General features: G+C 34.9%; 1 protein-coding gene across 8 annotated transcripts in view; it reads right to left on the minus strand.

Moving 5' to 3' along the window:
* Window positions 1–22,919, minus strand: part of ATF7IP2 (activating transcription factor 7 interacting protein 2) — a 75,735-nt gene that overhangs the window by 21,412 nt on the left and 31,404 nt on the right. For 3 of the 8 annotated variants that reach the window (XM_027117426.1, XM_027117425.1, XM_027117430.1), the window contains 3 exons: window positions 5,241–5,311; window positions 4,073–4,134; window positions 3,566–3,632 (listed from right to left, as the gene is read on the minus strand). In XM_027117426.1, the coding sequence (XP_026973227.1) occupies window positions 3,566–3,632; window positions 4,073–4,134; window positions 5,241–5,311 (200 nt within the window). Of the gene's footprint in view, window positions 1–3,565; window positions 3,633–4,072; window positions 4,135–5,240; window positions 5,312–11,121; window positions 11,261–14,437; window positions 14,591–21,481; window positions 21,702–22,919 lie in introns of those variants that run through there. The other 5 variants (XR_003435089.1, XR_003435090.1, XM_027117429.1 and 2 more) reach the window with 4 other exon arrangements.

A 22,919-nucleotide genomic window follows, 5' to 3' on the forward strand; every position in this document is an offset into this window, starting at 1 on the left:
GAAGTTCTTGGTTATGGTGGGCTTGTACTTTTCATTAAATTTGTAAAACTTTTGACCATACATGTATGTTAGACCACTTGATATTGTCCCACAGTTTACTAAAGGTCTGATTCCTTTTTCCCAGTCTTTTTTCTTTTCTTTTCATATTCTTTCTTTAATTTGTATAGTTTCTTTCCAAATTATACAGTCATGTACTATTTCTTCCAGTATACCAATTTGTTTTTCTTTCTCTGGTGTTTAATAATATTTATTAACATTTAATTAATTAATATTTATTAATATAATAATATTTATTCCATTCACTGAACTTCAAGTATTTTTATTTCATTTGGTTCTCTTTTATATCTTTTATTTCTCTTATTATGTTCATGTTTTCCTTTAAATCTCTGAGTGTACTTCTATCAGTTCTTTTAAGGTCCTTGTCTGTTAATTCTGTCAACTGTCATTTCTAAGTTTGTTTCTTTTGACTGATTTTTCTCCTGGTTATGGATTCCATTTTTCTTCCTCATATCTCGAGTGACTTTTTAAAATTGGATGATGGATATTATGAATTTTACATGGTTGTGAGTTGAATTCTGAGTTTGGTTTTATTAGGGCAATGCTAGAGTTGCCTTTGCTCTAAGATGAGTTTACACCCGTATATTCAGTAAGAATCTACCACAATGGCTGGTCAGACCTGAAACATTTCCCACTGCTGTTTGAGCTCTGGAAATTGTTTAGTGTAAAGGTCCTTGGTCATTCTCTGCCCAGACTCATGCAATTTCACTCTGCATGTGTGACTTAATATTTCTGCAAAGACTCAAAAGGACTCCTATGCTAACCTCTTGGAGCTCTTTCTCCAAGTGGCTTCCTCATCTGATAGTACTCTTCCCCTCATTCCAGTTGCCTCAGCCTCTCTGAATGCCAATCTCTCTTTACCTCAGCAAGACAGCCATTCTCTGCTTGGGATCTCCATCAGTGCACCACAATCTAGGAAGAAAGCTGGGGCAGCCCATAGGGCTCATCTCATGCATTTCCCTTCTCTCAGGGACTGCAGTCCTGTACTGCAATATCTAAAAAATTTTTTCTTATATCTTGTTTAGTTTTCTACTTGTTTACTGAAGAAAAGTTAAGTCTGAGCCCACTTACTCCACCATGACTCTACATATATACTTTTATAACTTTTTTCTCTTGTTATATTATTAACATGTTTACATCAATACATATACTTCCTCAACATTATTTTTAATGGTTGAATATGGTTGTACCATATAAATCTAATTTTTGTAATTAATTCCTTATTCCTAGAACTTTAAGCGTTTCCAAAGTTTTATATTTCATGAATAGCACTGCAATGAACATTTTCGTATTTCCCCTATACTTTATTTTCTTCAGGTAACTATTCAAAGAATTGAGTCACAAGGCTTGCATATTTGTAAAGTTTTGATATTGACAGAATGTCTTCCAGAAAGATTAATTTACACTCCCATTCACAGTATATAAACTTACATTTCTTTTAAAACTATTTAGTGGAAAATCTGCATTAATTCAACGCTTTTTTTTTGGAACGTATGTTGTGTGCCAAGCACTGTGCTAAAAAGGTGAAAACATACAGATTAATAAAAACATTAATGCTGCTGAAACGAATTTCAAGTCCTTTTAGGAAAACAGATATGTACAGAAACAATGAAATAAAGGTATAATATAGGCATGCACAAAATACCAAGGGTAAGGAGAGCAAAGATGACAATTTCTGCCAGAACAGTTTGTCACAAGTGTCTAAACTGAATATTGAAGGATGAGAAGTGGGGTCATCAGACAAGCCTGGGGAGGTACAGAGGGGAGAGCACTCCTGGCAAAGAGAACAGGATATGTGGTGATGGCAAGGAGAGAAGAAGCACTACCTACTGAGAAGCCATCAAAGAAGAGGTAAGGAATCTGTAGAAGATAAATCTAGAAACGTTTTCAGGGTTTAAGTCATTAAGAATTTTGTATATCTTGTTAAAGAATTTGGATTTTATCCTAAAGACAGAAACATAACCAGATTTGGATACAGGAAATAATATTTTAGTGGCAACTTAGAAGATTCATTAAAAGCAGTAAGTTAGGACAGAAATATTAGTTATTAAGTTATGGCAATAGACTACAGATGATAGAATTCTGAAATAAGGAAATATATGGACTACATCTGTTAGCTTTTTGGGAGACAACTGATGAGCTTGAAAGCTGACTACACAGTGGAATGAGGCATATCTATGAGTCAAAAGTGACTCTTACTTCCGGCTTGAGAAACTGGATGAGTTGGTGATACCATTCATCAAGCCTGGGAATATGAGAAACGGTCCAAGTTTCATCTGACTAACTAACTATACCCTTATTCAGAACTGAACATTTTACAAGACAGATTCACATTCACATTATCATGAGTTAGCATCATGAATTGGCATGATTTATCTTTCCAACTGCTCGATTTCAAAGTGAATCCCCCCTCAACCCCATTACAGGTATAACTTATTTTATCAAGCACTGAATGAATCTATGTTTTTATTTTACTGCAACTCGAATACTGTATCATGTACTTTAAAAATATTTAGTAATCTTAATTGTTAATATTAATGTTAAAATTGTTAATCATTAATGATACTTCATTATGGACTCCAATTTCATTTTTTAATTCATTCTAATCTTCATGAAATTGGAAACTGAAGGGTTTTTTGATTCTATCATGGGGTGCCTAAAGATTCCAATGGTTCCAACCTTTGTTTGGATCCACAGTTGAGATCAGAGAATGAACTGGACTATATAGTTCCTGTAGTAATCTCCATTTTTAAATATTAATTTACTAATGCTAATAAGTGGAATCAAATATTTCATCAAGAGTACCATAAACATTCAAGTGCAATTAAGAGATGAAACCTTATGATTGATTACCAGCCCCAGAAGACTCTATTTTACTTCTTTTTGTTTAAATCTGAGAAAGAGGGCACTGCTGTCACTCTCCCTCTGCATTTTCATGTTATGCCCTAGCATCCTCTCACAGCCAGTATTGCTATGGTTAAGGAAAAAAGTGTGTCTCACAGGTAGAAAAAAGATTTCTAATAGTCCCAAGCAACCCAGATGTCTTTCAGTGAGTGAATGGATAAACCATGACACATCCACACCATGGAATGCTACTCAGCAATAAAAAGGAATAGTTACTAAACAACTTGGATGACCCTTGGGGGAAATTAAGCTAAGGGAAAGAAGCCAATATCAGAAGGATACATATTACATCACATTTATATAACATCCATGAAACAACATATAATTATAATAGTGAGGAACAGATTAGTGGTTGCCAGGGTTTAGGGACTGGGAACAAACTCTTAAAAAAATCCTATAAAGGGATAGCATGAGGGAACCTTGTAATGATAGAACAGTTGTATAATTTGAGTGTGGTGGCAGTTACATAAATCTACACACGTGATAAAACTGCATAGAGCTACTAAATACACATACTAACACACACAAAAAAACTTCATAAATGGGTCAAATGTATTTTGAGTTGTTACCCTTCCCTCTTTCTTGAAAAAGACAAATCCTTTACCTGTGTTGCAGTGTGACAGGCCTTCTTTCGTTAGATCAATCACAGAATCAAGTTTCTTCTCTTTAGCCTGAAAAGTTGTTAAAAAAATAAGATTTTGCCTCAACAGAAAATGTTTTTAAAAAATAAAACACATATCATTTAAAATTACTATTTAGAAGCTAGAGATTGAACATTCTATAAGTCTTACAGCTTAATTTAACTCTACTATGAAAGAGAAGCTCGTGAAATACTATATGGTTTCTGTGAATATAACTAAGCAGAGTCTAAATGAGTTAATTTGGTAATAAATATGGTTGTGAAATATGTTTACCATTAGCTGTTTGCTTTTTAATGTTTAAGCTGGACTGAAAACCTGGTCACGCTAACTAGGAGACATTAATTTCTCAGAGAATGAATCTCCCAAAGAATGAATGACAAAGATGAGTCATCCAACATGTAGCAACACTAAAGTTCCTAGAACTAACGTATTCAAATAAACAATATTCAGAGACAATATTTAATACCTACCATAGCTTCAGTTTCAGCATCAGGTGAATTGTTAGAATTTCCTGATGTAATTTTTCCAGTATCTGAAAGAAAATTATTAAAATATGAACATTTGACAAGTTTATTAACTATTAAATATTTATGGACTTTATAATATGTGAATGCTGAAACAATAATAATGGGGATGCTACTTAACCATTATATAATCATGGTTGTAACTCAAAAATGTAACTCAATCGACTTTACTTATTCCAAAGACCAATGAACCAGTCCAAAAAAAGCAAGCTCTAATTTTGGTTCAAAAGATTTTTTCCTTCTGTAACTTTACAGCTATATTAGTAACTCTTTTTTGAGTATCTATCTGTAAACCACTATAGCATTTGAGGAAATAACTTGGAAATTTACACATTTTTTATTCATAGTATCTTTAGACTAGACCACCTGAGATGGCTGAGGAGGATTCTTCACAGAACCAGTAAAAGCCTCAGATAAATGCTTAATATCCCTTAACTATCTGATTTACAATGTTAACAGCCCAAATCATAGTGGCAATTAAGTAGCTATATACGTGCAGACAAAGCTTTCTGAAATTAAGATGCAAATTAAAGTCTCTAATGTATATTAAAAATGAAAAGGAAATGGGGAATTTTGAAGGAGAAATTATGAGGCAAAAAAGATAGCTATTTTAAGGGAAAGGAAATTTATTGGAAATCTAAGGTTAAAGATTTTTATATTAAGTGTAATGAGAAACTCTAAAGAGTAACAGAAGTATTATTTATAAAAGTTTAAAAAAATCAAAGATACTAAAGATTAGACAAACTAGTAGACTATAACTCGATAAAACAAAAGACAAACAAAAAATAAACCATCACTATCAGCAACAAGACCAGAGTAAACAAGTAAACAAATAACGGATATGAAAGGTTAAGTAGTTTTATAATTTACAAAGCCATTAAACACAGTAAAGAAACAAAAGGCCATAAATTGATAAACACAAAGTTAACAAGAAACCTCAATTTTATTAAGCAATCACTGATTTATTCAGGTAATATTAATCACAGATATAAATTAAACATTTTTGAGAGTAGAATTAAAACTTTTATTTTATTAAAAGATAATATTCAATTCTCTATTTTAAACAAATACTGATTTGAGGCTTTCTGATTTGCTAGGTCATATTTTAAGATACCTGTTGGATCTGATGTAATTGGAGTTGTCAAATTAGGACTTTCCACAGAAATCAACATGATATCATCTTTACTGAAATAAATAAATAAATAAATAAATAAAATAAACGTGATTATGCTGAGATGTGCAATCAATGGTTTTAATTCTTCTAATTTAACATTTCATAACTGATATGTTTTAATCTAACAATGGGGAGGATGTGGAATGAAAATGATAAAACCAAGTACCCAAGAAACCCTGTGTATAGCCAATTATTTATATGACCGAAAGTTCATGATATACAATAAACATAGACCCTTAACACTTAGTAGAGGGCTTCCCTGGTGGCGCAGTGGTTAAGAATCCACCTGCCAATGCAGGGGACACAGGTTTGAGCCCTGGTCCGGGAAGATTCCACATGCCACGGAGTAACTAAGCCCATGTGCCACAACTACTGAAGCCTGTGCACCTAGAGCCTGTGCTCCACAACAAGAGAAGCTACTGCAATGAGAAGCCCATGCACTGCAATGAAGAGTAGCCCCCACTCGCCGCAACTAGAGAAAGCCCGCACACAGCAGCAAAAGACCCAATGCAGCCAAAAATAAATAAATTTATTAAAAAAAACTTAATAGAAATCCATTTACAATAAACCCAAATGTATGAACTATAAGTATTCAACATATATAAATGTACAAAATATACAAGAGTCACTCTAGCACATATACTTGCCTTCTTGAAAATGAAACAATGTATAAAAGAAACTGATTAAAACTTTGTTACTGATGTAGAACTATAAAAAATAAAGATATTAAAAAATTAATTCTGCCACTACTCTATATCACTATAGTAGCAATATTTACTATGCAATGATGATAAAGGATGCTGATTATGGTTACAGAATATTCTGAGTCATGAGACTGTCTTTTGCTCCCATTTGACCCCGACTCCACTTTTTTGAATGTGACATTTAAAATCAGAATTTTTGTTAAGAAAACCTTGACACAAATTTCAGTAAGCCCATTTAATTTGCTACATGAATTTTCTACACACAGGGTTGTACCATTTTCTTATAGATGTTTTTAATTTTTAGCCTTTGTATTTGGCCTATGATCCATTTCAAGTTATTTTTGTGTATGGTGTAAGAGTTGAGGTTCACTTTTCCCCTCTGGTTATTCCAGGAACAGTTGTTGAAACAACTCTCTCTTCCCCATTAAATTACCTTGGCATCTTCGCTGAAAACCAATGGACTCTATATATACTCTCTAATTTGTCCATTGATTTATATTTCTATCCTTATGCCAACATCATTCTCTTAATTACTATAGCTTTATAGTAAGTCTTGAACTCAGGTAGTGTATGTCTTCCAACGTTGTTCTCTTATAACACTGTTTTCACCTTCTAGGTCTTTTGCATTTCATACAAGTTTATGATCAGTTTGTTACTTTCTACAGAAAAGGATGCCATGATTTTGTTTAAGGGTGCATTAAATATACAAAACAATTTGGGTGAAGTGATATTAACAATGAATTTTCTGATTTGTAAACATGGCATATCTCACCATATATTTATGGCATATCTCACCATGTATTTATATTTCCATTAATTTTTCACAGCAATATTTTGTACTTTTAAAAATTATTAACTGGGTTTTTTTTTACAGCAGCTTTAGGTTTACAGCAAAATTGACTACAGCGTTTTCCCATATACCCCCTATCCCTCCCACACACAACCTCCCACACAATCCTTTGCCAGTGGGTACTGCTGTTACAACTGATGAAACTACGTTAACATCATTACCCCCAAACTTCATAGTTTACAATAATATTCACTCTTAGTGTTAGGATATTCTGTGGATTCTGACAAGTATATAATGACATGTAGCCACCATTACAGTATAATAAAAAATAGTTTCACTGCCCTAAAAATCCCCAGTGCTCTGCCTATTCATCCCTCCCCACCAACCTCTGGCAACATTTGATCTTTTTACTATTTCCACAGTTTTGCCTTTTCTAGAATGTCATATAGTTGAAATCATACAGTATACAGCCTTCTCAGATTGGCTTCTTTCCCTTAATAATATGCATTTAAGTTTCCTCCATGTCTTTTCATAGCTTGATAGATCTTTTTTTTTTTTAGCACTAAACAGTATTCCATTGCCTGAATGTACTGGGTTGGCCAAAACGTTTGTTCGGTTTTTTCCGTAACATGGATCTAGTAGTGCTTAGATGTCTTTAACTTCATTCAAAACAATTTTGTTAGATTGTATTGTGTCAGCTGCCATATCAGCATGCATTTAAAAAAACTTATCAAAATTGGTAAATTTATGTGAAGCCATTTTGATATTGATGGAAGAAAAAAGCAACATTTTCGGCACATTATGCTTTATTATTTGCAACTGAAATGCAAAAAAAGATTTGTGCAGTGTATGGAGAAGGTGCTATGACTGATCGAACACGTCAAAAGTGGTTTGCAAACTTTCGTGCTGGAGATTTTCTTGCTGCACGATGCTCCACGGTTGGGTAGACCAGTTGAAGTTGATAGAGATCAAATCAAGACATTAATTGAGAACAATTAATATTATGCCAGGCAAGAGATAGCTGACACACTCAAAATATATCAAGCGTTGAAAATCATTTGCACCAGCTTGGTTATGTTAATCGCCTTGATGTTTGGGTTCCACATAAGTTAAGCAAAAAAAAACTTCTTGACCGCATTTCCACGTGCGATTCTCTACTGCAACATAATGAAAACATTCCATTTTAAAAACAAATTGTGACGGGTGATGAAAAGTGGATACTGTACAACAATGTGGATGGAAGAGATCGTGGGGCAAGTGAAATGAACCACGACCAACCACACCAAAGGCCAGTCTTCAACCAAAGAATGTGATGATGTGTATATGGTAGGATTGGAAGGGAGTCCTCTATTGTGAGCTCCTTCTGGAAAACCAAACGATTAATTCCAACAAGTACTGCTCCCAATTAGACCAAAAGAAAGCAGCACTCGATGAAAAGCATCCGGAATTAGTCAACAGAAAATGCATAATCTTCCATCAGGGTAACCCAAGTCCACATGTTTCTTTGATGACCAGGTAAAAACTGTTACAGCTTGGCTGGGAAGTTCTGATTCATCTGCTGTATTCACCAGACTTTGCACCTTTGGATTTCCATTTATTCCACTCTTTACAAAATTCTCTTAATGGAAAAAATTTCAATTCCCTGGAAGACTGTAAAAGGCACCTGGAACAGTTCTTTGCTCAAAAAGGTAACAAGTTTTGGGAAGATGGAATTATGAAGTTGCCTGAAAAATGTCAGAAGGTAGTGGAACAAAATGGTGAATATGTTGTTCAACAAAGTTCTTGGTGAATATGAAAAATGTTTCTTTTATTTTTACTTAAAAACCGATGGAAACTTTGGCCAACCCTATACCACATTTGTTTACCCATTCACTTACTGAAGGGCATCCTGGTTGCTTCCAAGTTTTGGCAGTTATGAATAAAACTACATTTTATATGATTCCATTTTCTCTCCTTTCTTAGCAAACTATACTTCTGTATTTAGTGGTTGCCCCAGAGTTTGCAATACACATTGACAACTAATCCAAGTCAATTGTCAAATAATACTATACTGCTTCACAAGTAGTACAAGTACCTTATAATAACAAAATATTCCTAATTCCTCTTTCCTGTTCCTTTTCAATCATTGCTGCCATTCATTTCACTTATATATAAGTGCGTGAATGCAGCATGCACACACACACACACACACACACAAGCATACATAATCAAATACATTGTTGCTATTAATTTGAACAAACTCTTGTCAGTTAAATCAATTAATAATAAGAAAGATAAAACATTCTATTTTATCTTCACTCATTCCTTCTCTGATGATCTTCCTTTTCTTTATGTAGATCTGATTTTCTGACATACTATTTGTCTTCTCCGTGAAGAATTTTTAACATTTCCTGCAAGGCAGATCTACTGGCAACTAATACCCTAAATTTTTGTTTGCCTGAGAAAGTCTTTTTCCTTCACCTTTGAAAGATAATTTCACACTGTAAAGAATTTTAGGTTGGTAAGTTTTGTTCTTGCAACACTTTAAATATTTCACTCTACTTTCTTCTTGTTTGCATAGTTTCTAAGGAGAAGTTGAATGTAAGTCTTACCTTTGCTCCTCTACACGTATGGTGTTTTTCCTTGGCTTCTTTCAAGATTTTAGCTTTGATTTTCTGAAGTTTAAATATGATATGTCTAGGTGTACTCTTTTAGGTATTTATCCTCCTTGGTATTCTCTGAGCTTCCTGGATCTGTGGCTTGGTGTCTAACATTAATTTGGGAGAAATTCTTAGTCACAGTTACTTCAAATACTGCTTTTGTTCCTTTCTTTTTTCTTCCTGGAATTCCCATTATGCATATATAACTCCCTTTGTAGTTGTCCTAAGTTTTTGGATATTCTGGGTTGTTTTTGTCTTTTATTTTCTCTTTGCTTTTCCATTTTGGAAGTTTCTATTGTCATATTCTTAAGGTTGGTGATTCTTTCCTCAGCCATGTCTATTCTACTAATGAGCCCATCAAAGGCTTTCCTCATTCTGTTAGTAGTTTTGATCTCAACCATTTCTTTTTCTTAGAATTTCCATCTCTCTTCTTACATTACCAAACAGTTCTTGCATTTTGTCTACTTTTTCCATTAAAGCACATTAATCATAGTTTAAAAAAATTCCTGGTCTAGTAATTTGAACATTCCTGCCATATCTGACTCTGGTTCTGGTGCTTGCTCAGTCTCTTCAAATTGTGTTTTCTGGTTTTTAATATGTCTTTTTTTTATAATATGTTTTTAATATGTAACTTTTTGTTGAAAGGTAGACATGATGTACTGGGTAAAAGGAACTATGGTAAACATGCCTTTAGTAATGTAGTGGTAAAATGTGGGGGAAGGGGAAGCATTCTACTAGTCCTATGAGTAGGTCTCAGTCTTTTAATGAGCCTGTGCCCCTAGAGTATGAAATTCACTAATGCAGCCCAGTCTCCATACCCCTCTTAGGTGGGACAGGATGGCTAGAGGGGGCTAGAGTTGGGTATTTCTCTTCCTCCATGTGGAAGGCTGGAGGGAGTAGGTATTAGATATTTCCTTTCCTCCAGGTAGGTTAATCTCTGGTAATACTTTCTCCTGATGGCAGGCCTTGTTAAGAACAGAGTGCTCTGGTGTATTTCAAAAGCTTCTTTTTATCTTGCCCCCTGCTGGAAGCATGAGAGGATTTTTCTTCAATATTCACTGCAAAGATCAGTAGAGCTCTAGAGGTAAAACTCACAAAATTGTGCCCCTCCCTGACCTGGACCCCCTCCCTTGGAGTTTTTATCTCTGAGATTTATTTACTCTGAGCCTCCAGCAATTACAATTTAGGTTTCCCTACCCCAGCAGTGGTTGCCACGGAGGTTTTTGCTCCACTTCCAGGGCGTTTTGATTCTGTTTCCGCCTGTTTCTGTCTCCAAATTGGGTGTCAGTAGTTTGCTCTATGACCTTACTTCTCTGGTGGATCAAAGAAGAGTGGTTTTTTTCAGTCTGTTCAGCTTTTACTTGTTAGTATGGAGTGATGACACCTTACAGGCTGGACCAGATATCTTGTTTTGGAGTTAGGTCTTATATGTATTTTGGTAATTTATCCCTATGAATATCATACTCTGATATTACTGTAAATGGTATTAATTTAAAATTCCAACTGTTTGTTGCCTGTACACAGAAATACTACAGACAACCAGTATTATAACATATATATACACACCACATAGTACAAAGGAATAGTGTGATATATACACACATATATACCCTATATAGAAATAATAAAATATTTTATATTTATCCACATATTTATAATTTCCAGCACCCTTCATAACTTTACCTTTGTATAGATCCAAATTTCCATCTGATATTATTTTCCTTCTACCTGAAGAAACTCCTTTAGCATTCCCTGTAGTGCAATTTTGCTGCTGATGTATTCTTTCACTTTTTTTGAGTATGAAAAAGTCCATTTTCTTGTACACGTCTGAAAGACATTCTCACTGAGTGTAGAACTGTAGAAACTGTAGACAGTTCCTCTTTTAATGATTTAGAGATGTCTCTCCATTTCAGTGCTTTAGAGATGTCTCCTTTTCGACATCTCTAAAGTCTGAATAGTTTACAGTGAGAATTCTCATCTTATTTTTTGTTCCTTTCTATGTAATGTGTCTTTTCTCTCTGGCTGCTTTTAAGATTTTGTCACCATTGATTTTTAGCAGTCTGGTTATGATGTGTTTTTCCTTTATGCTTCTGCTTAGCTTTGTTAACTTTTTTTTTTTTCTATTTATGGGTTTAGAATTGGACAAATTTTAGATATATTTTCCTGCCCCCCTGCCTAGTGATGACTTCAATGATATATACATATATTAGACTACTTGATACTGTTCTACAAGTCTCTGATGCTCTGTTCATTTTTTTGTTAGCCTGTTTTCTCCCCATGCTTTTGTCTGAACAGTTTCTGGTATTTCACTGATTTTTAAAAAGCCAGTAATTATTCTGTTATTAATCCTATCCAATGTACTTTTCACTTTATTGTCTTTCTCATCTCTAGAAGTACAATTTGGGTCTTTTTTTTTACATCTTCCATTTCTATCACGTTGACATTCTCCTCTATGTTGTTAGATATGAATAATATACTGATAATTGCTATTTTATGTTGTCTGCTAAGTCCAACAACCATATTAATTCTGTTTCTATCATTTTGGTTTTCTCCTTGTTATGGGTTACTTTTCATATTTTGCATGCTTGGTAAGTTTTTATTAGATGTCAGACATTGTTAAATTCACACTGTTGGATGATGTTTCATTCTATCAGAGTGTTGGACTTTGTTCTGGCATACAGTTAAATTACCCATGATTAGTTCTGACTCCTTTGAGTCCTTTTAGCTTTCTGGGGTAGGTCCACTGGAGTCTTTTAGTCCAGAATTAATTTAGCCTCACTACAGCTATACCCATCCAAGGACTCTACCTGTTGGTGCACGCTAAGTCTCTTCACTACAGCCAGTGAGAAAGCAAAATGTTCCCAGCCCTGTGCAACCTCCAAAAAATGTATGGCCTTCTTCTTTTCAGTGGTTCTTGACCCAGCCTCTTGTAGTTTCATGCTTTGCACATATAGATCTGTATTCAGCCAATGATTCAAGAGATTTTGCAGATCTTTGCAGATCTCCAGAGCTCTACCTTTATGCAATTACCTCTCTTGCTTTGCCTCACAAATTCTAGATAATTCATATTCTCCAATATCTGATCTAAATGCACCAAGACCAGCAGGCTGTTTGGGCTCCTCCCACCCCTGCTTTTCAACTTGGGAAATGCCTCCAGGCAGAACTAGCACAATGGTAGGGTGCATTTCTTTTGTTTCTTTTCTCACAGGGATCATAATTGTGTGCTCCCTGTTGAACAATGTCTAAACACAATTTCTTTTCTTTAGTCTAGTTTTCTGTTTGTTTACAGCAAAAGAACAATTCCTGTGCAGTTAATACTTCATGAGCAGAAGGATACATTTCCCACACACTGATTTCCATTTTGTGAAATCAACTGTTTTTCATGTGCACTTTTAAACAAATTCAATAATTTTTTCCATATCAAATTTATCAATAAAAGATTCTGACAAAAGCTATTATTTCTAAGTTCAATTAACAACAAAAAAGTTCAGATCTAAATTTTATCAATAATATTTTACTCTTCTACTCATTTTTGGCCTTTAACACAGCTTACAAAGTTTATTTTGTATATACTTTTTTCTACTAGTATTCAATAATAGTCATATAGTGGATGAAAGACTAATAGCTGTATTTATTTTGTTGCTTAACTACAACTATAAGCAACTCTTTTCATTATACTATAGTCAAAATCTCTTATCAATCTCAAAATTCTTCATTTAATATTTCTATATTTCTAATGTTTTAAATATCTTTATTTGCTGCTACAGTATATCAAATATAATGTTATTAAGGAGTCTAAGACATTAAGCAGAAAGACTAAAAATCAGAGTGAAATTTTTGGCAATCTCATTGGAATTTTGGGCTGAGGAGGTAAAGGTAAAGATTTAGAAGCCACCGAGGCGGAGAGGCCCTGGTGAACACTCCAAGCTTTCAGCTGGAATCCACTAAGGGCTACATCTTAAAAGCCAGAGTGAAGTAGATATAGGAGACTTACCAAAATAACAACAGGCCTGAATTTATACCATTACCTGAGCAGATTAGGTGACCAGGCCCTACTCTACCTGCCAGAGAACAGAATAAATCTCGTCTATAGAAAGATATTATTCAGAGCCTCACCAATTCTTCAGAAACCATCAAGCACACTAACAGACAGAATCAAATGACTAGAAACAGAGAAAAACAATAAAAACATATGTACAGATGATTGAGGTACTGGAGTTATAAAACAAGGACATAAAAAAAAACTGGGCTTCCCTGGTGGCGCAGTGGTTGAGAGTCCACCTGCCGATGCAGGAGACACGGGTTCGTGCCCCTGTCCAGGAAGATCCCACATGCTGCGGAGCGGCTGGGCCCGTGAGCCATGGCCGTTGAGCCTGTGCGTCCGGAGCCTGTGCTCCACAATGGGAGAGGCCACAACAGTGAGAGGCCCACATACCACAAAACAAAACAAAAAAACCCCAAAAACTATGATGAATAGTTTTAAGAATACTGAGGAAAGATGGGAAAATAGTCAAAACCAGATGGAACATTCATCAGAAAAGCATAATCTATGAAAAAAAAGACTACACTGAAATTAAGAAGAGTCAATACATATAAAGGCACTATTATGAAAGTGGAAAGACTTGGAATGGGAAAAGATACTTGTTGTCAATATATCTGATAAAAAACTTAAGACAGGCAACTCAAAAGAAAAACATGCAAAAATCTTAGAGAAACTTTATGAAAGAAGATATCCAAATGACTAACAAATATTAAAAAAAGTGCTTAATTTCATTATTAGAAGGAAACAAATTAAAACGAATACAGGCATACCTTAGAGATATTGCAGGTTTGATTCCAGACCACAACAATATTAAGCGAATATCTCAATAAAGTGAATCACTTGAATTTTTTAATTTCCCAGTGCATATAAAAGTTATGTTTACTATACTATAGTGTGCTGTATACTATAGTCTATTAAGTGCGCAATAGCATTATGTCTAAAAAAACAATACATACCTTAATTTTAAAATATTTCATTGCTAAAAAATGCTAACCATCATCTAAGCCTTCAGTAAGTTGTAATCTTTTTGTTGCTGGATGGTCTTGTGTTGATGCTGATGGCTGCTGACTGATCAGGGTGGTGGTTGCTGACGGCTGGGGTGGCTCTGGCAATTTCTTAAAATAAAACAATGAAATTTGCTGCATGAATTAACTCATCCTTTCACAAGTGATTGGTTTTCTGAAGCATGCAATGCTGTTTGATAGCATTTTACCCACAGTAAAACTTCTTTCAAAGTTTGAGTCAATCTTCTTAAACCCAACCACTGCTTTATCAACTAAGTTTATGTAATGTTCTAAATCCTCTGTCGTCACTTCAACAGTCTTCACAGGATCTTCATCAAGAATAGATTCCATCTCAAGAAACCACTTTCTTTGCTCATCCGTTAAAGTTTATCATGAGATTACAGCAATTCAGTCACCTTCAGGCTCCACTTCTAATTCTAGTTCTCTTGCTATTTCTACATCTGCAGTTACTTCCTCCACTGAAGTCTTGAACCTCTCAAAGTCATCCATGAAGGTTAGAGTAAACCTCTTCCAAACTTCTGTTAATGTTGATCTTTTGACCTCTTGCCATGAACCATGAATGTTCTTAATGTATCTAGAATGGTGAATCCTTTCCAGAAGGTTTTCAAATTACTTTGCTCAGATCCATTGAAGGAATCACTATCTATGGCAGCAACAGCTTTACAAAGTACTTAAAATAATAAGCTTGAAAGTTGAAATTACTTGACCCATGGGCTGCAGAAAGGATGTTGTGTTAGCAGGCATGAAAACAACAATAATCTCATTGTATATCTCCATCAGAGTTCTTGGGTGGCCAGGTGCATTGTCAATGAGCAGTAAATTTTTTTTTAAAATAAATTTATTTATTTTTGGCTGCATTGGGTCTTTGTTGCTGTGCGTGGGCTTTCTCTAGTTGTGGTGAGCGGGGGCTACTCTTCATTGTGGTGTGCAGTCTTCTCATTTCGGTGGCTTCTGTTGCGGAGCACGGGCTCTGGGCTCTAGGCACGCGGGCTTCAGTAGTTGTGGGACACGAGCTTAGATGCTCCGCAGCATGTGGGATCTTCCCAGACCAGGGATTGAACCCGTGTCCGCTGCACTGGCAGGCAGATTCTTAACCACTGCACCACCAGGGAAGTCCCCTCTGAGCAGTAAATTTTGAGAGGAATCTTTTTTCTGAGCAGTAGGTCTCAAACATTCAGTTGAGTAAAATATTCAGTAATTCAAGCCTGGATATGCTGTCAGCCAGGCATTGTTCTTCTACTTATATAGCACAGGCAAAGCAGATTTAGCATAATTCTTAAGGGCCCTAAGATTTTTGGAATGGTAAATGAGTACTGGCTTCAACCTAAAAGTCACCAGCTGCACTAGCCCTCAAAAAGAGAGTCAGCCTGTTCTTTGAAGTTTGAAGCCAGGTATTGACTTCTATGTAGCTATGAAAGTCCTAGATGGTATCTTCTTGCTATTTAAGGTTGTTTCTTCTACACTGAAAATCTTTTGTTTATTGTAACCACTTTCATTAATTATCTTTGGTAGATCTTCTGAATAGCTTGCTGCAGCTTCTACATCAGTATTTGCTGCGTTACATTGCACTTTTATGTTATAGAGATGGCTTCTTACCTTAAACCTCATGAACCAACCTCTGCAAACTTTTTTTTCTGCAGCTTCCTCCTCATCACTCTAAGCCTTCACAGAATTGAAGAGTTAGAGCCTTGCTCTGGATTAAGCTTTGGCTTAAGGGAATGCTGTGGCTGATTTGACCTTAAACTTTCTCTATATCAATAATAAGGCTATTTCGCTTTCTTATCATTCACGTGTTCTGGAGTAGCACTTTTAATTTCCTTCAAGAACTTTTCCTTTGCATTCACAACTTGGCTAACTATTTGGTGCAAAAGGCCTAGCTTTTGGCCTGTCTCAGCTTTCAACATGCCCTCCTCACTAAGCTTAATTTCTAGCTTTTGACTTAAAGTGAGAGACATGTAGGTCTTCTTTCACTTAAACATTTAGAGACCATTGTAAGGTTATTAACTGGCCTAATTTCAATATTGTTATGTCTCAGGGAGTAGGGAGGCCTGAGGAAAGGAGACAGATGACATCAGTGGAGCAGTCAGAATGCACACATTTATTAAGTTGCTGTCTTATACGGGTGTGGTTTGTGGCAACCCCCAAAAAGTACAATAGTGACATCAAAGATCACTAATCACAGATCACCATGACAAATCATAATGGAAAAGTCTGAAATATTGTGAGGAAAAAAAAATATTGTGAGAATTGCCAAACTGTGACACAAAGTGAGCAAATGCTATTGGAAAAATGGTGCCAACAGAATTGACGCAGGGTTGCCATAAACCTTCAATTTGTAAAAAACCACAATATCTGTGAAGCAAAATAAAGCAAAGCACAAAGAAACAAGGCATGCCTGTATGTGATACTATAAACATACCAGTGTGGCTAAAGTGAAAAAGGCAGATAATACCAAGTGTTGGCAAGGATATAGAATAAGAAAAACCTCATATACTCTCATTGGGAGTGTAACTTGATACAACTTCTTTGGTATTTAGTAGTATCTATTAAACCTGAAAATACACATACTCTATGACCTACCAATTCCACTTCCAGTCAAAGGTCCAACAGAAATTTACCTATGTATATTCACCAACAAACACGTAAAGGAATGTTCATAGCAGCACTAATCATAATTTCCCCAATCTGCAAATAACTCAGATGTCCATCAACAGTTGTGAATGGAATAAGCTGTGGTATATTCATATGATGGACATTATATAGCAATGAGAATGATCAAATTATTGTTGCTAAGCAACAGCATGGATGAATCTCTTAACACATAAAGTTGGGCAAAAGAGGCAAGACACCAAAGAGTTCATTGAGTATGATTCCATTTATATAAAGGGGAAAAGTAAACGAAAACAACTTATGGTGTTAGAGGTTAGGATGATGTTTACTGAAGTCAGTGTGGTAGGGGTGGGACTTGTGACTGGCATGAGGCAGAACAGATGCCATTGGTGTTGTTTTTTGATCTGGGTGATAATTACAAAATGTGTTTACTTTTTCAAAATTCACCAAACTATACATTTACTGTTTGTGCAGTTTTCAGTAGGTATTATAGGTCAATTAACTTTATTTTAAAAATTATGTGTCTGTGTATGTATGTATGTAAAGCTGCTAATGCTTATCCTGAGAAATTCATTTATACATCTACACACTAAAGATTGGAATTCCACGAGCATTTAATGATACGTAACTTTCATGAAACTGTTCCACTGACTGCTTCCAATGATGGCTCTTTTTTTAATGAACCGTATCTGGGAGGAAAACTGAGGACACTGATGATTTTTGTGGTCTTCTAGATGCACCTATTTTTCTACTTGTATTCTACCTTGGAGAAAAACTTCTGTGTCTAAAATCAGTAATTAAAATTCTCCAGGTAACGTTATAATGTAGTACATAGTTCAATAATGGGATCTGGAGACAAAACTGTCTAGGTCTAAATCCTGGTTCTGCCATTTACTAGCTCAGTGTTTGGGGGACAGGAAACTTGGTTTCCTGATCTGTTAAAGAGGGATATGTCATAAACGTGAGATTAAATAAGTGTTAATAATGAGTAGGAAGGAGCACATGAAAAACAGTGGAAAATTTCTTATAATACTATGGCTGGTAACTACTTTTTTCTCCTTTGTATCTCTGTAAACATTTCTTCACATGAAATTCAATGCAAGACTTATTTTTCAGACAATATTAATGTTTCATTCCATCAACACTGGTGAAGTGGTCTGTTCTTGGGTGCCTTAGACCTTGATGCTTACTTTTCCTCTTTGGAAAAGATTGCATATGAAACACTTTTCTTTCTATTTAAGCAAGTTCCTTCATCAAATATGTGTTCTGGTCCACAGGCCTTCTCTTCTATGAGCTTCTTCAGCTCAGCTGTTACTGCCTTTCTCATTTTCTTCACATTCTAAAAAGAAAATGCTTAAACTTCTAAATCGAACCATGACTATAGACATAGAAAGTTAGTAGTGGCACTAATTCCTTCAACACTTGGGGTATCAGAAGAAACAATTATAAAGCCTCCTGGATTTCTCTAGAGTTATAATAATGGAGAGAAAATAGATCCAATGAAAAGAGAAGACTAGAAAATTAAAAAAACTGAAACTAAGAACTAAATACCTGAGTTTAACAGCCACTTGGATACAGCTAAAGAGAGAATGAACTAGAAAATTGTAGCAAATATCCAGACAAAAGCATGGAGAACAAAATAGATGGAGTGTACACAGAAGAGTATAATTGGAATACCAGAAGGGAAGAAGAGACAGAATGGTGCAGAAGCAATATCTAAAAAGATAATAGCCAAGAATTTTCCAAAGATAATGAAAGATATGAAGTCACAGATTCAAGAAAAACTATGAGCCCCAATTAGGATAAATTAATCCCCCCCCACCGCCAGCATCATAGAATATACTGATGAAAACCAAAAATATATAGACTATCTTGAAAGCAGCTAGACAAATAGACACCATCCTCAAAGAAGGAACAAGAAGATGGATATCTAACTTTTCAACAGAAATTATAGAAGTCAGAAAACAATGTAATGACATCTTGAAAGTGCTAAAAATAACTGCCAACCTATAATTCAATACCTATGTTGAAATATCCTTTAAAAATAAAGACAAGGGCTTCCCTGGTGGCACAGTGGTTGAGAGTCCGCCTGCCAATGCAGGGGACGCGGGTTCGTGTCCCGGTCCGGGAAGATCCCACATGCTGCGGAGCGGCTGGGCCCGTGAGCCATGGCCGTTGAGCCTGTGCGTCCGGAGCCTGTACTCCGCAACGGGAAAGGCCACAACAGTGAGAGGCCCGCGTACAGCGCAAAAAAATAAAGAAAGAAAAAAAATAAATAAAGATAAAATGAAGTTATTTCCAGACAAATAAAAACAAAGTTTATCCTGAGCAGAATTTTTAAAATAAATAATAAATGGAATTATTCAGGCAGATGAAAAATTATCCCAGATGGAAATACAGGAAGAAATAAAGAGCAACAGAAAGGGTAAATACACTTGACCCTTGCACAATGAAGGCATCAGAAAATCCAAGTATAACTTTCGACTCAACCCCAAACTAGTAATAGCCTACTGTTGACTAGAAGGCTTACTGTTAACATAAACAGTCGATTAACACATACTTTGTATGTTATATATATTATATACTGTGTTCTTACAATAAAGGTAGAAAAAAAAATTAAGAAATCATAAGGAAAATACAGTTGCAGTAGTGTCCTCTATTTATTGATACTATAAGTTTATGCTGTCTGTTTACAAGATGAATCGTCTGTCAGTACCTATATCAATATTGTCCTAATGATATAAATACCATAGATGTTATATGTATTACAAACATTAGACATCAAAAATGAAAAGAAAATGTGAAAAAGAAATTATTTGTTTATAGGTACTATATTTATTGAAAAAAAATCCGTGTATACGAGTGGACTCAAGTAGTTCAAACCCTTGTTGTTCAAGAGTCAACAACTGTATTTGGGTAACTCTAAGTGAATGACTGTATAAAGTAATGATATTGTCTTATGAGATTTAAAATAATGTAAAACTTAAATGCATGAAACCAACAATGGGAGGGAGCACTAAATGGAGTTAAAAGTGTTCTAAGGTCAAGCATTGCCTATAAAATGGTAAAAGTAGCAATTCATATTAGACTCTAATGTTAGACTCAAGAATCCATATCATGATCTTTAGGATAACTTCAAAAGGTACAATGAAAGATGTATAATTAATGAGGTAATGGGGAATGGGAAAAAGAAATCCAAAAGAAGGCTAAAATAAGTAGAGAAAAAAACAGACACAGATAAGGGAAAAGGACCATAAAATAATGTAACAAATAGAAAACAAGTATTAAGATTATAGTTATGAGCCCACATATATCAGTAAGATTACATTAAACATAATCTAAAATTTCCAATTAATAATTATTTTCAAATTGGATTAAAAATACATATTCAGCTTAATAAATAATTATAAAGCTAGCATCCATGTAGCCACTACTCAGATAAATACATTTTAACCTTTTTTTTTTTTTTTGCGGTACGGGGGCCTCTCACTGCTGTGGCCTCTCCCACCGCGGAGCACAGGCTCCGGACGCACAGGCCCAGCGGCCATGGCTCACGGGCCCAGCCGCTCCGCAGCATGTGGGATCTTCCCGGGATCTTCCCAGACTGGGTCACGAACCCGTGTCCCCTGCATCGGCAGGCAGACCCTCAACCACTGTGCCACCAGGGAAGCCCCAGATAAATACATTTTAAATTATCAGCACTTCAGAAACCCACATGCCTCCAGCCTGAATCATAAATCTCCTCCATAAATAGCATTTGTGGTACTAATCCCCTTGTTTTACTCTTTAGATTTACCATCTAGCTTTGAATTCGTAAATAATGTACTTTTTGCTGGCTATTTCTGAACTTCATTTGAATGGAATCATACTATTCCTTGTGTCTGCCTTTCAGTAATGTTTTTTGTGGGAGTAACATACTGTTACATGTGACTGTAGTTCCTTCACTTTCATTAATGTACAAAATTCTACCGTATGGACTTACAGCAATTATTTTTCTTTTCAGCTGTAGATGGACTTTTTTTCCTCCTGGTTTTTGGCTATTATGGAAAATGCTGCTAATAAACATTCCTCTAGATATGTCCTATTGCACATGTGAACATGTCTCTAGCTAGGGTATATACCAAGGGATAGGACCGCTAGGTCAAAGGATATTCAGATCTTCAATATTTCTAGATAATGCCAAATTTTTTCTAAAATACTATACCAATTTACTCACCCAACAAAATATTAACTAAAACCAATTCCTTTTATTTCAAAACCTCACCAATACCTGGTATTGTCAGATTTTAAAATGTTTTACTTTTCCTTACCTGATATGAAATGGTACCTCATTGTGGTTTTAATTTGCATTTCCCTGATTACTAGTGAAGATGAGCACCTTTTCATATGTTTATTTGCCATTTGGAATTCCTCTTTTGTGAAGTAGATGTACAAGTCTTTTGCCCATTTTTCTTTTGCATTATCTGGCTTTTACTCATTGATTTGTTGAAGTTCTTTATATATATTCTGGGTACTAGTCCTCTATAGGTTATATGTGCTGCAAGTATCTTCTCCCACTTGATGGCCTGTCTTCTCACTATCTTTATAGTGCCTTTTGAGAAAAGAAGTTTCTAATTTTAATGTGGTAAAATTGATCTTTTTTTTCTTTTATGGTAAGGGTATTTGTGTCTGAAGATATCTTTCCTTATCCGAAGTTCATGAAGACATTTTATGTTACCTTCTAAAAGCTTCATAATTTTCCTTTAGATATTTAGTTCCTTAATTCACTTGAGATTGATGTACAGGGATTGGACTCAGGGATCCAATTTCTTTTATATTTCTCACAATATGAACAGCAATATGAATTTACTAAAGTCAATCATTTCCCAATTGATCTGCCATACAATCTCCAACACAAATCACATAATACATTATAGGTATAGGTTTCCAGACTCTCTGTTACACAGCTCTGTTGTCTAGCACTTGCCAATATCACATTATCCTAATTACTGCAGTTTCATAATGTCCTGACATCTGATGGCAAACTCCTTCCATTCTGTTTCTCTACTTAAAGGGTATCTTGGCCTCTTAACCCATTGCATTTATATATACATTTTCGAATGAAATCAGCTTGTCAAGTTCCATAAAATTACACACTGGGAAACTGACTGAAACTGTCCTCTATAAATTAATTTGAACAAAAGTAAAAGCATTTTTAATACTGTATTGTCCAAACCATAAACATAGTACGTTTCTCCAATGAATTCTTCTTCAATATCTCAAAGTTTCGAAATTTTCTTCAGTTAGTTATTACATGCCTCGTTAATTGTATTTCTAGGTACTTGATACATTTAATACTATAATATGTTTAAAAAATTTTCATTTCTGAATTTTTTATATCTTATAGGAATACAATTGATTTCTTATATGTTTGAGTTTAGCAATCTTGCTAAACTCTTATTAATCCTAATAATTTATCTGTAAATTCCTTTGGATTTCCTACATATATACCCCCAATCATCTAGGAATAGTAATAATATTTATTGTTTCTTCTTTTTGAATCTTTTATATTTTTCTTTCTTTTGTTTTTCTGATTTTTGCATTAGCTAAGATATCCAGTATAACCTTAAAGTGGTAACAGCAGGCATCCTTCTATTTTTATCTCAAAGGGAATATTTCCAATATTTCACTATCAGATTTTAGGGTTTTTATAGATACTCTTTATCAAATTAAGGAAGGTACCTCCTATCCCAAGTTTGCCAAGAATTTTTTTTTAATCATAAACATGTATTTTATAAAATCCTACATCTATTTTGAGCTGATGATGACT

Source organism: Aethalodelphis obliquidens, unplaced genomic scaffold, assembly GCF_003676395.1.
Source record: "Aethalodelphis obliquidens isolate GAN/ISIS:26980383/991018 unplaced genomic scaffold, ASM367639v1 scaffold18, whole genome shotgun sequence".
In the NCBI taxonomy this organism is placed as follows: domain Eukaryota; kingdom Metazoa; phylum Chordata; class Mammalia; order Artiodactyla; family Delphinidae; genus Aethalodelphis; species Aethalodelphis obliquidens.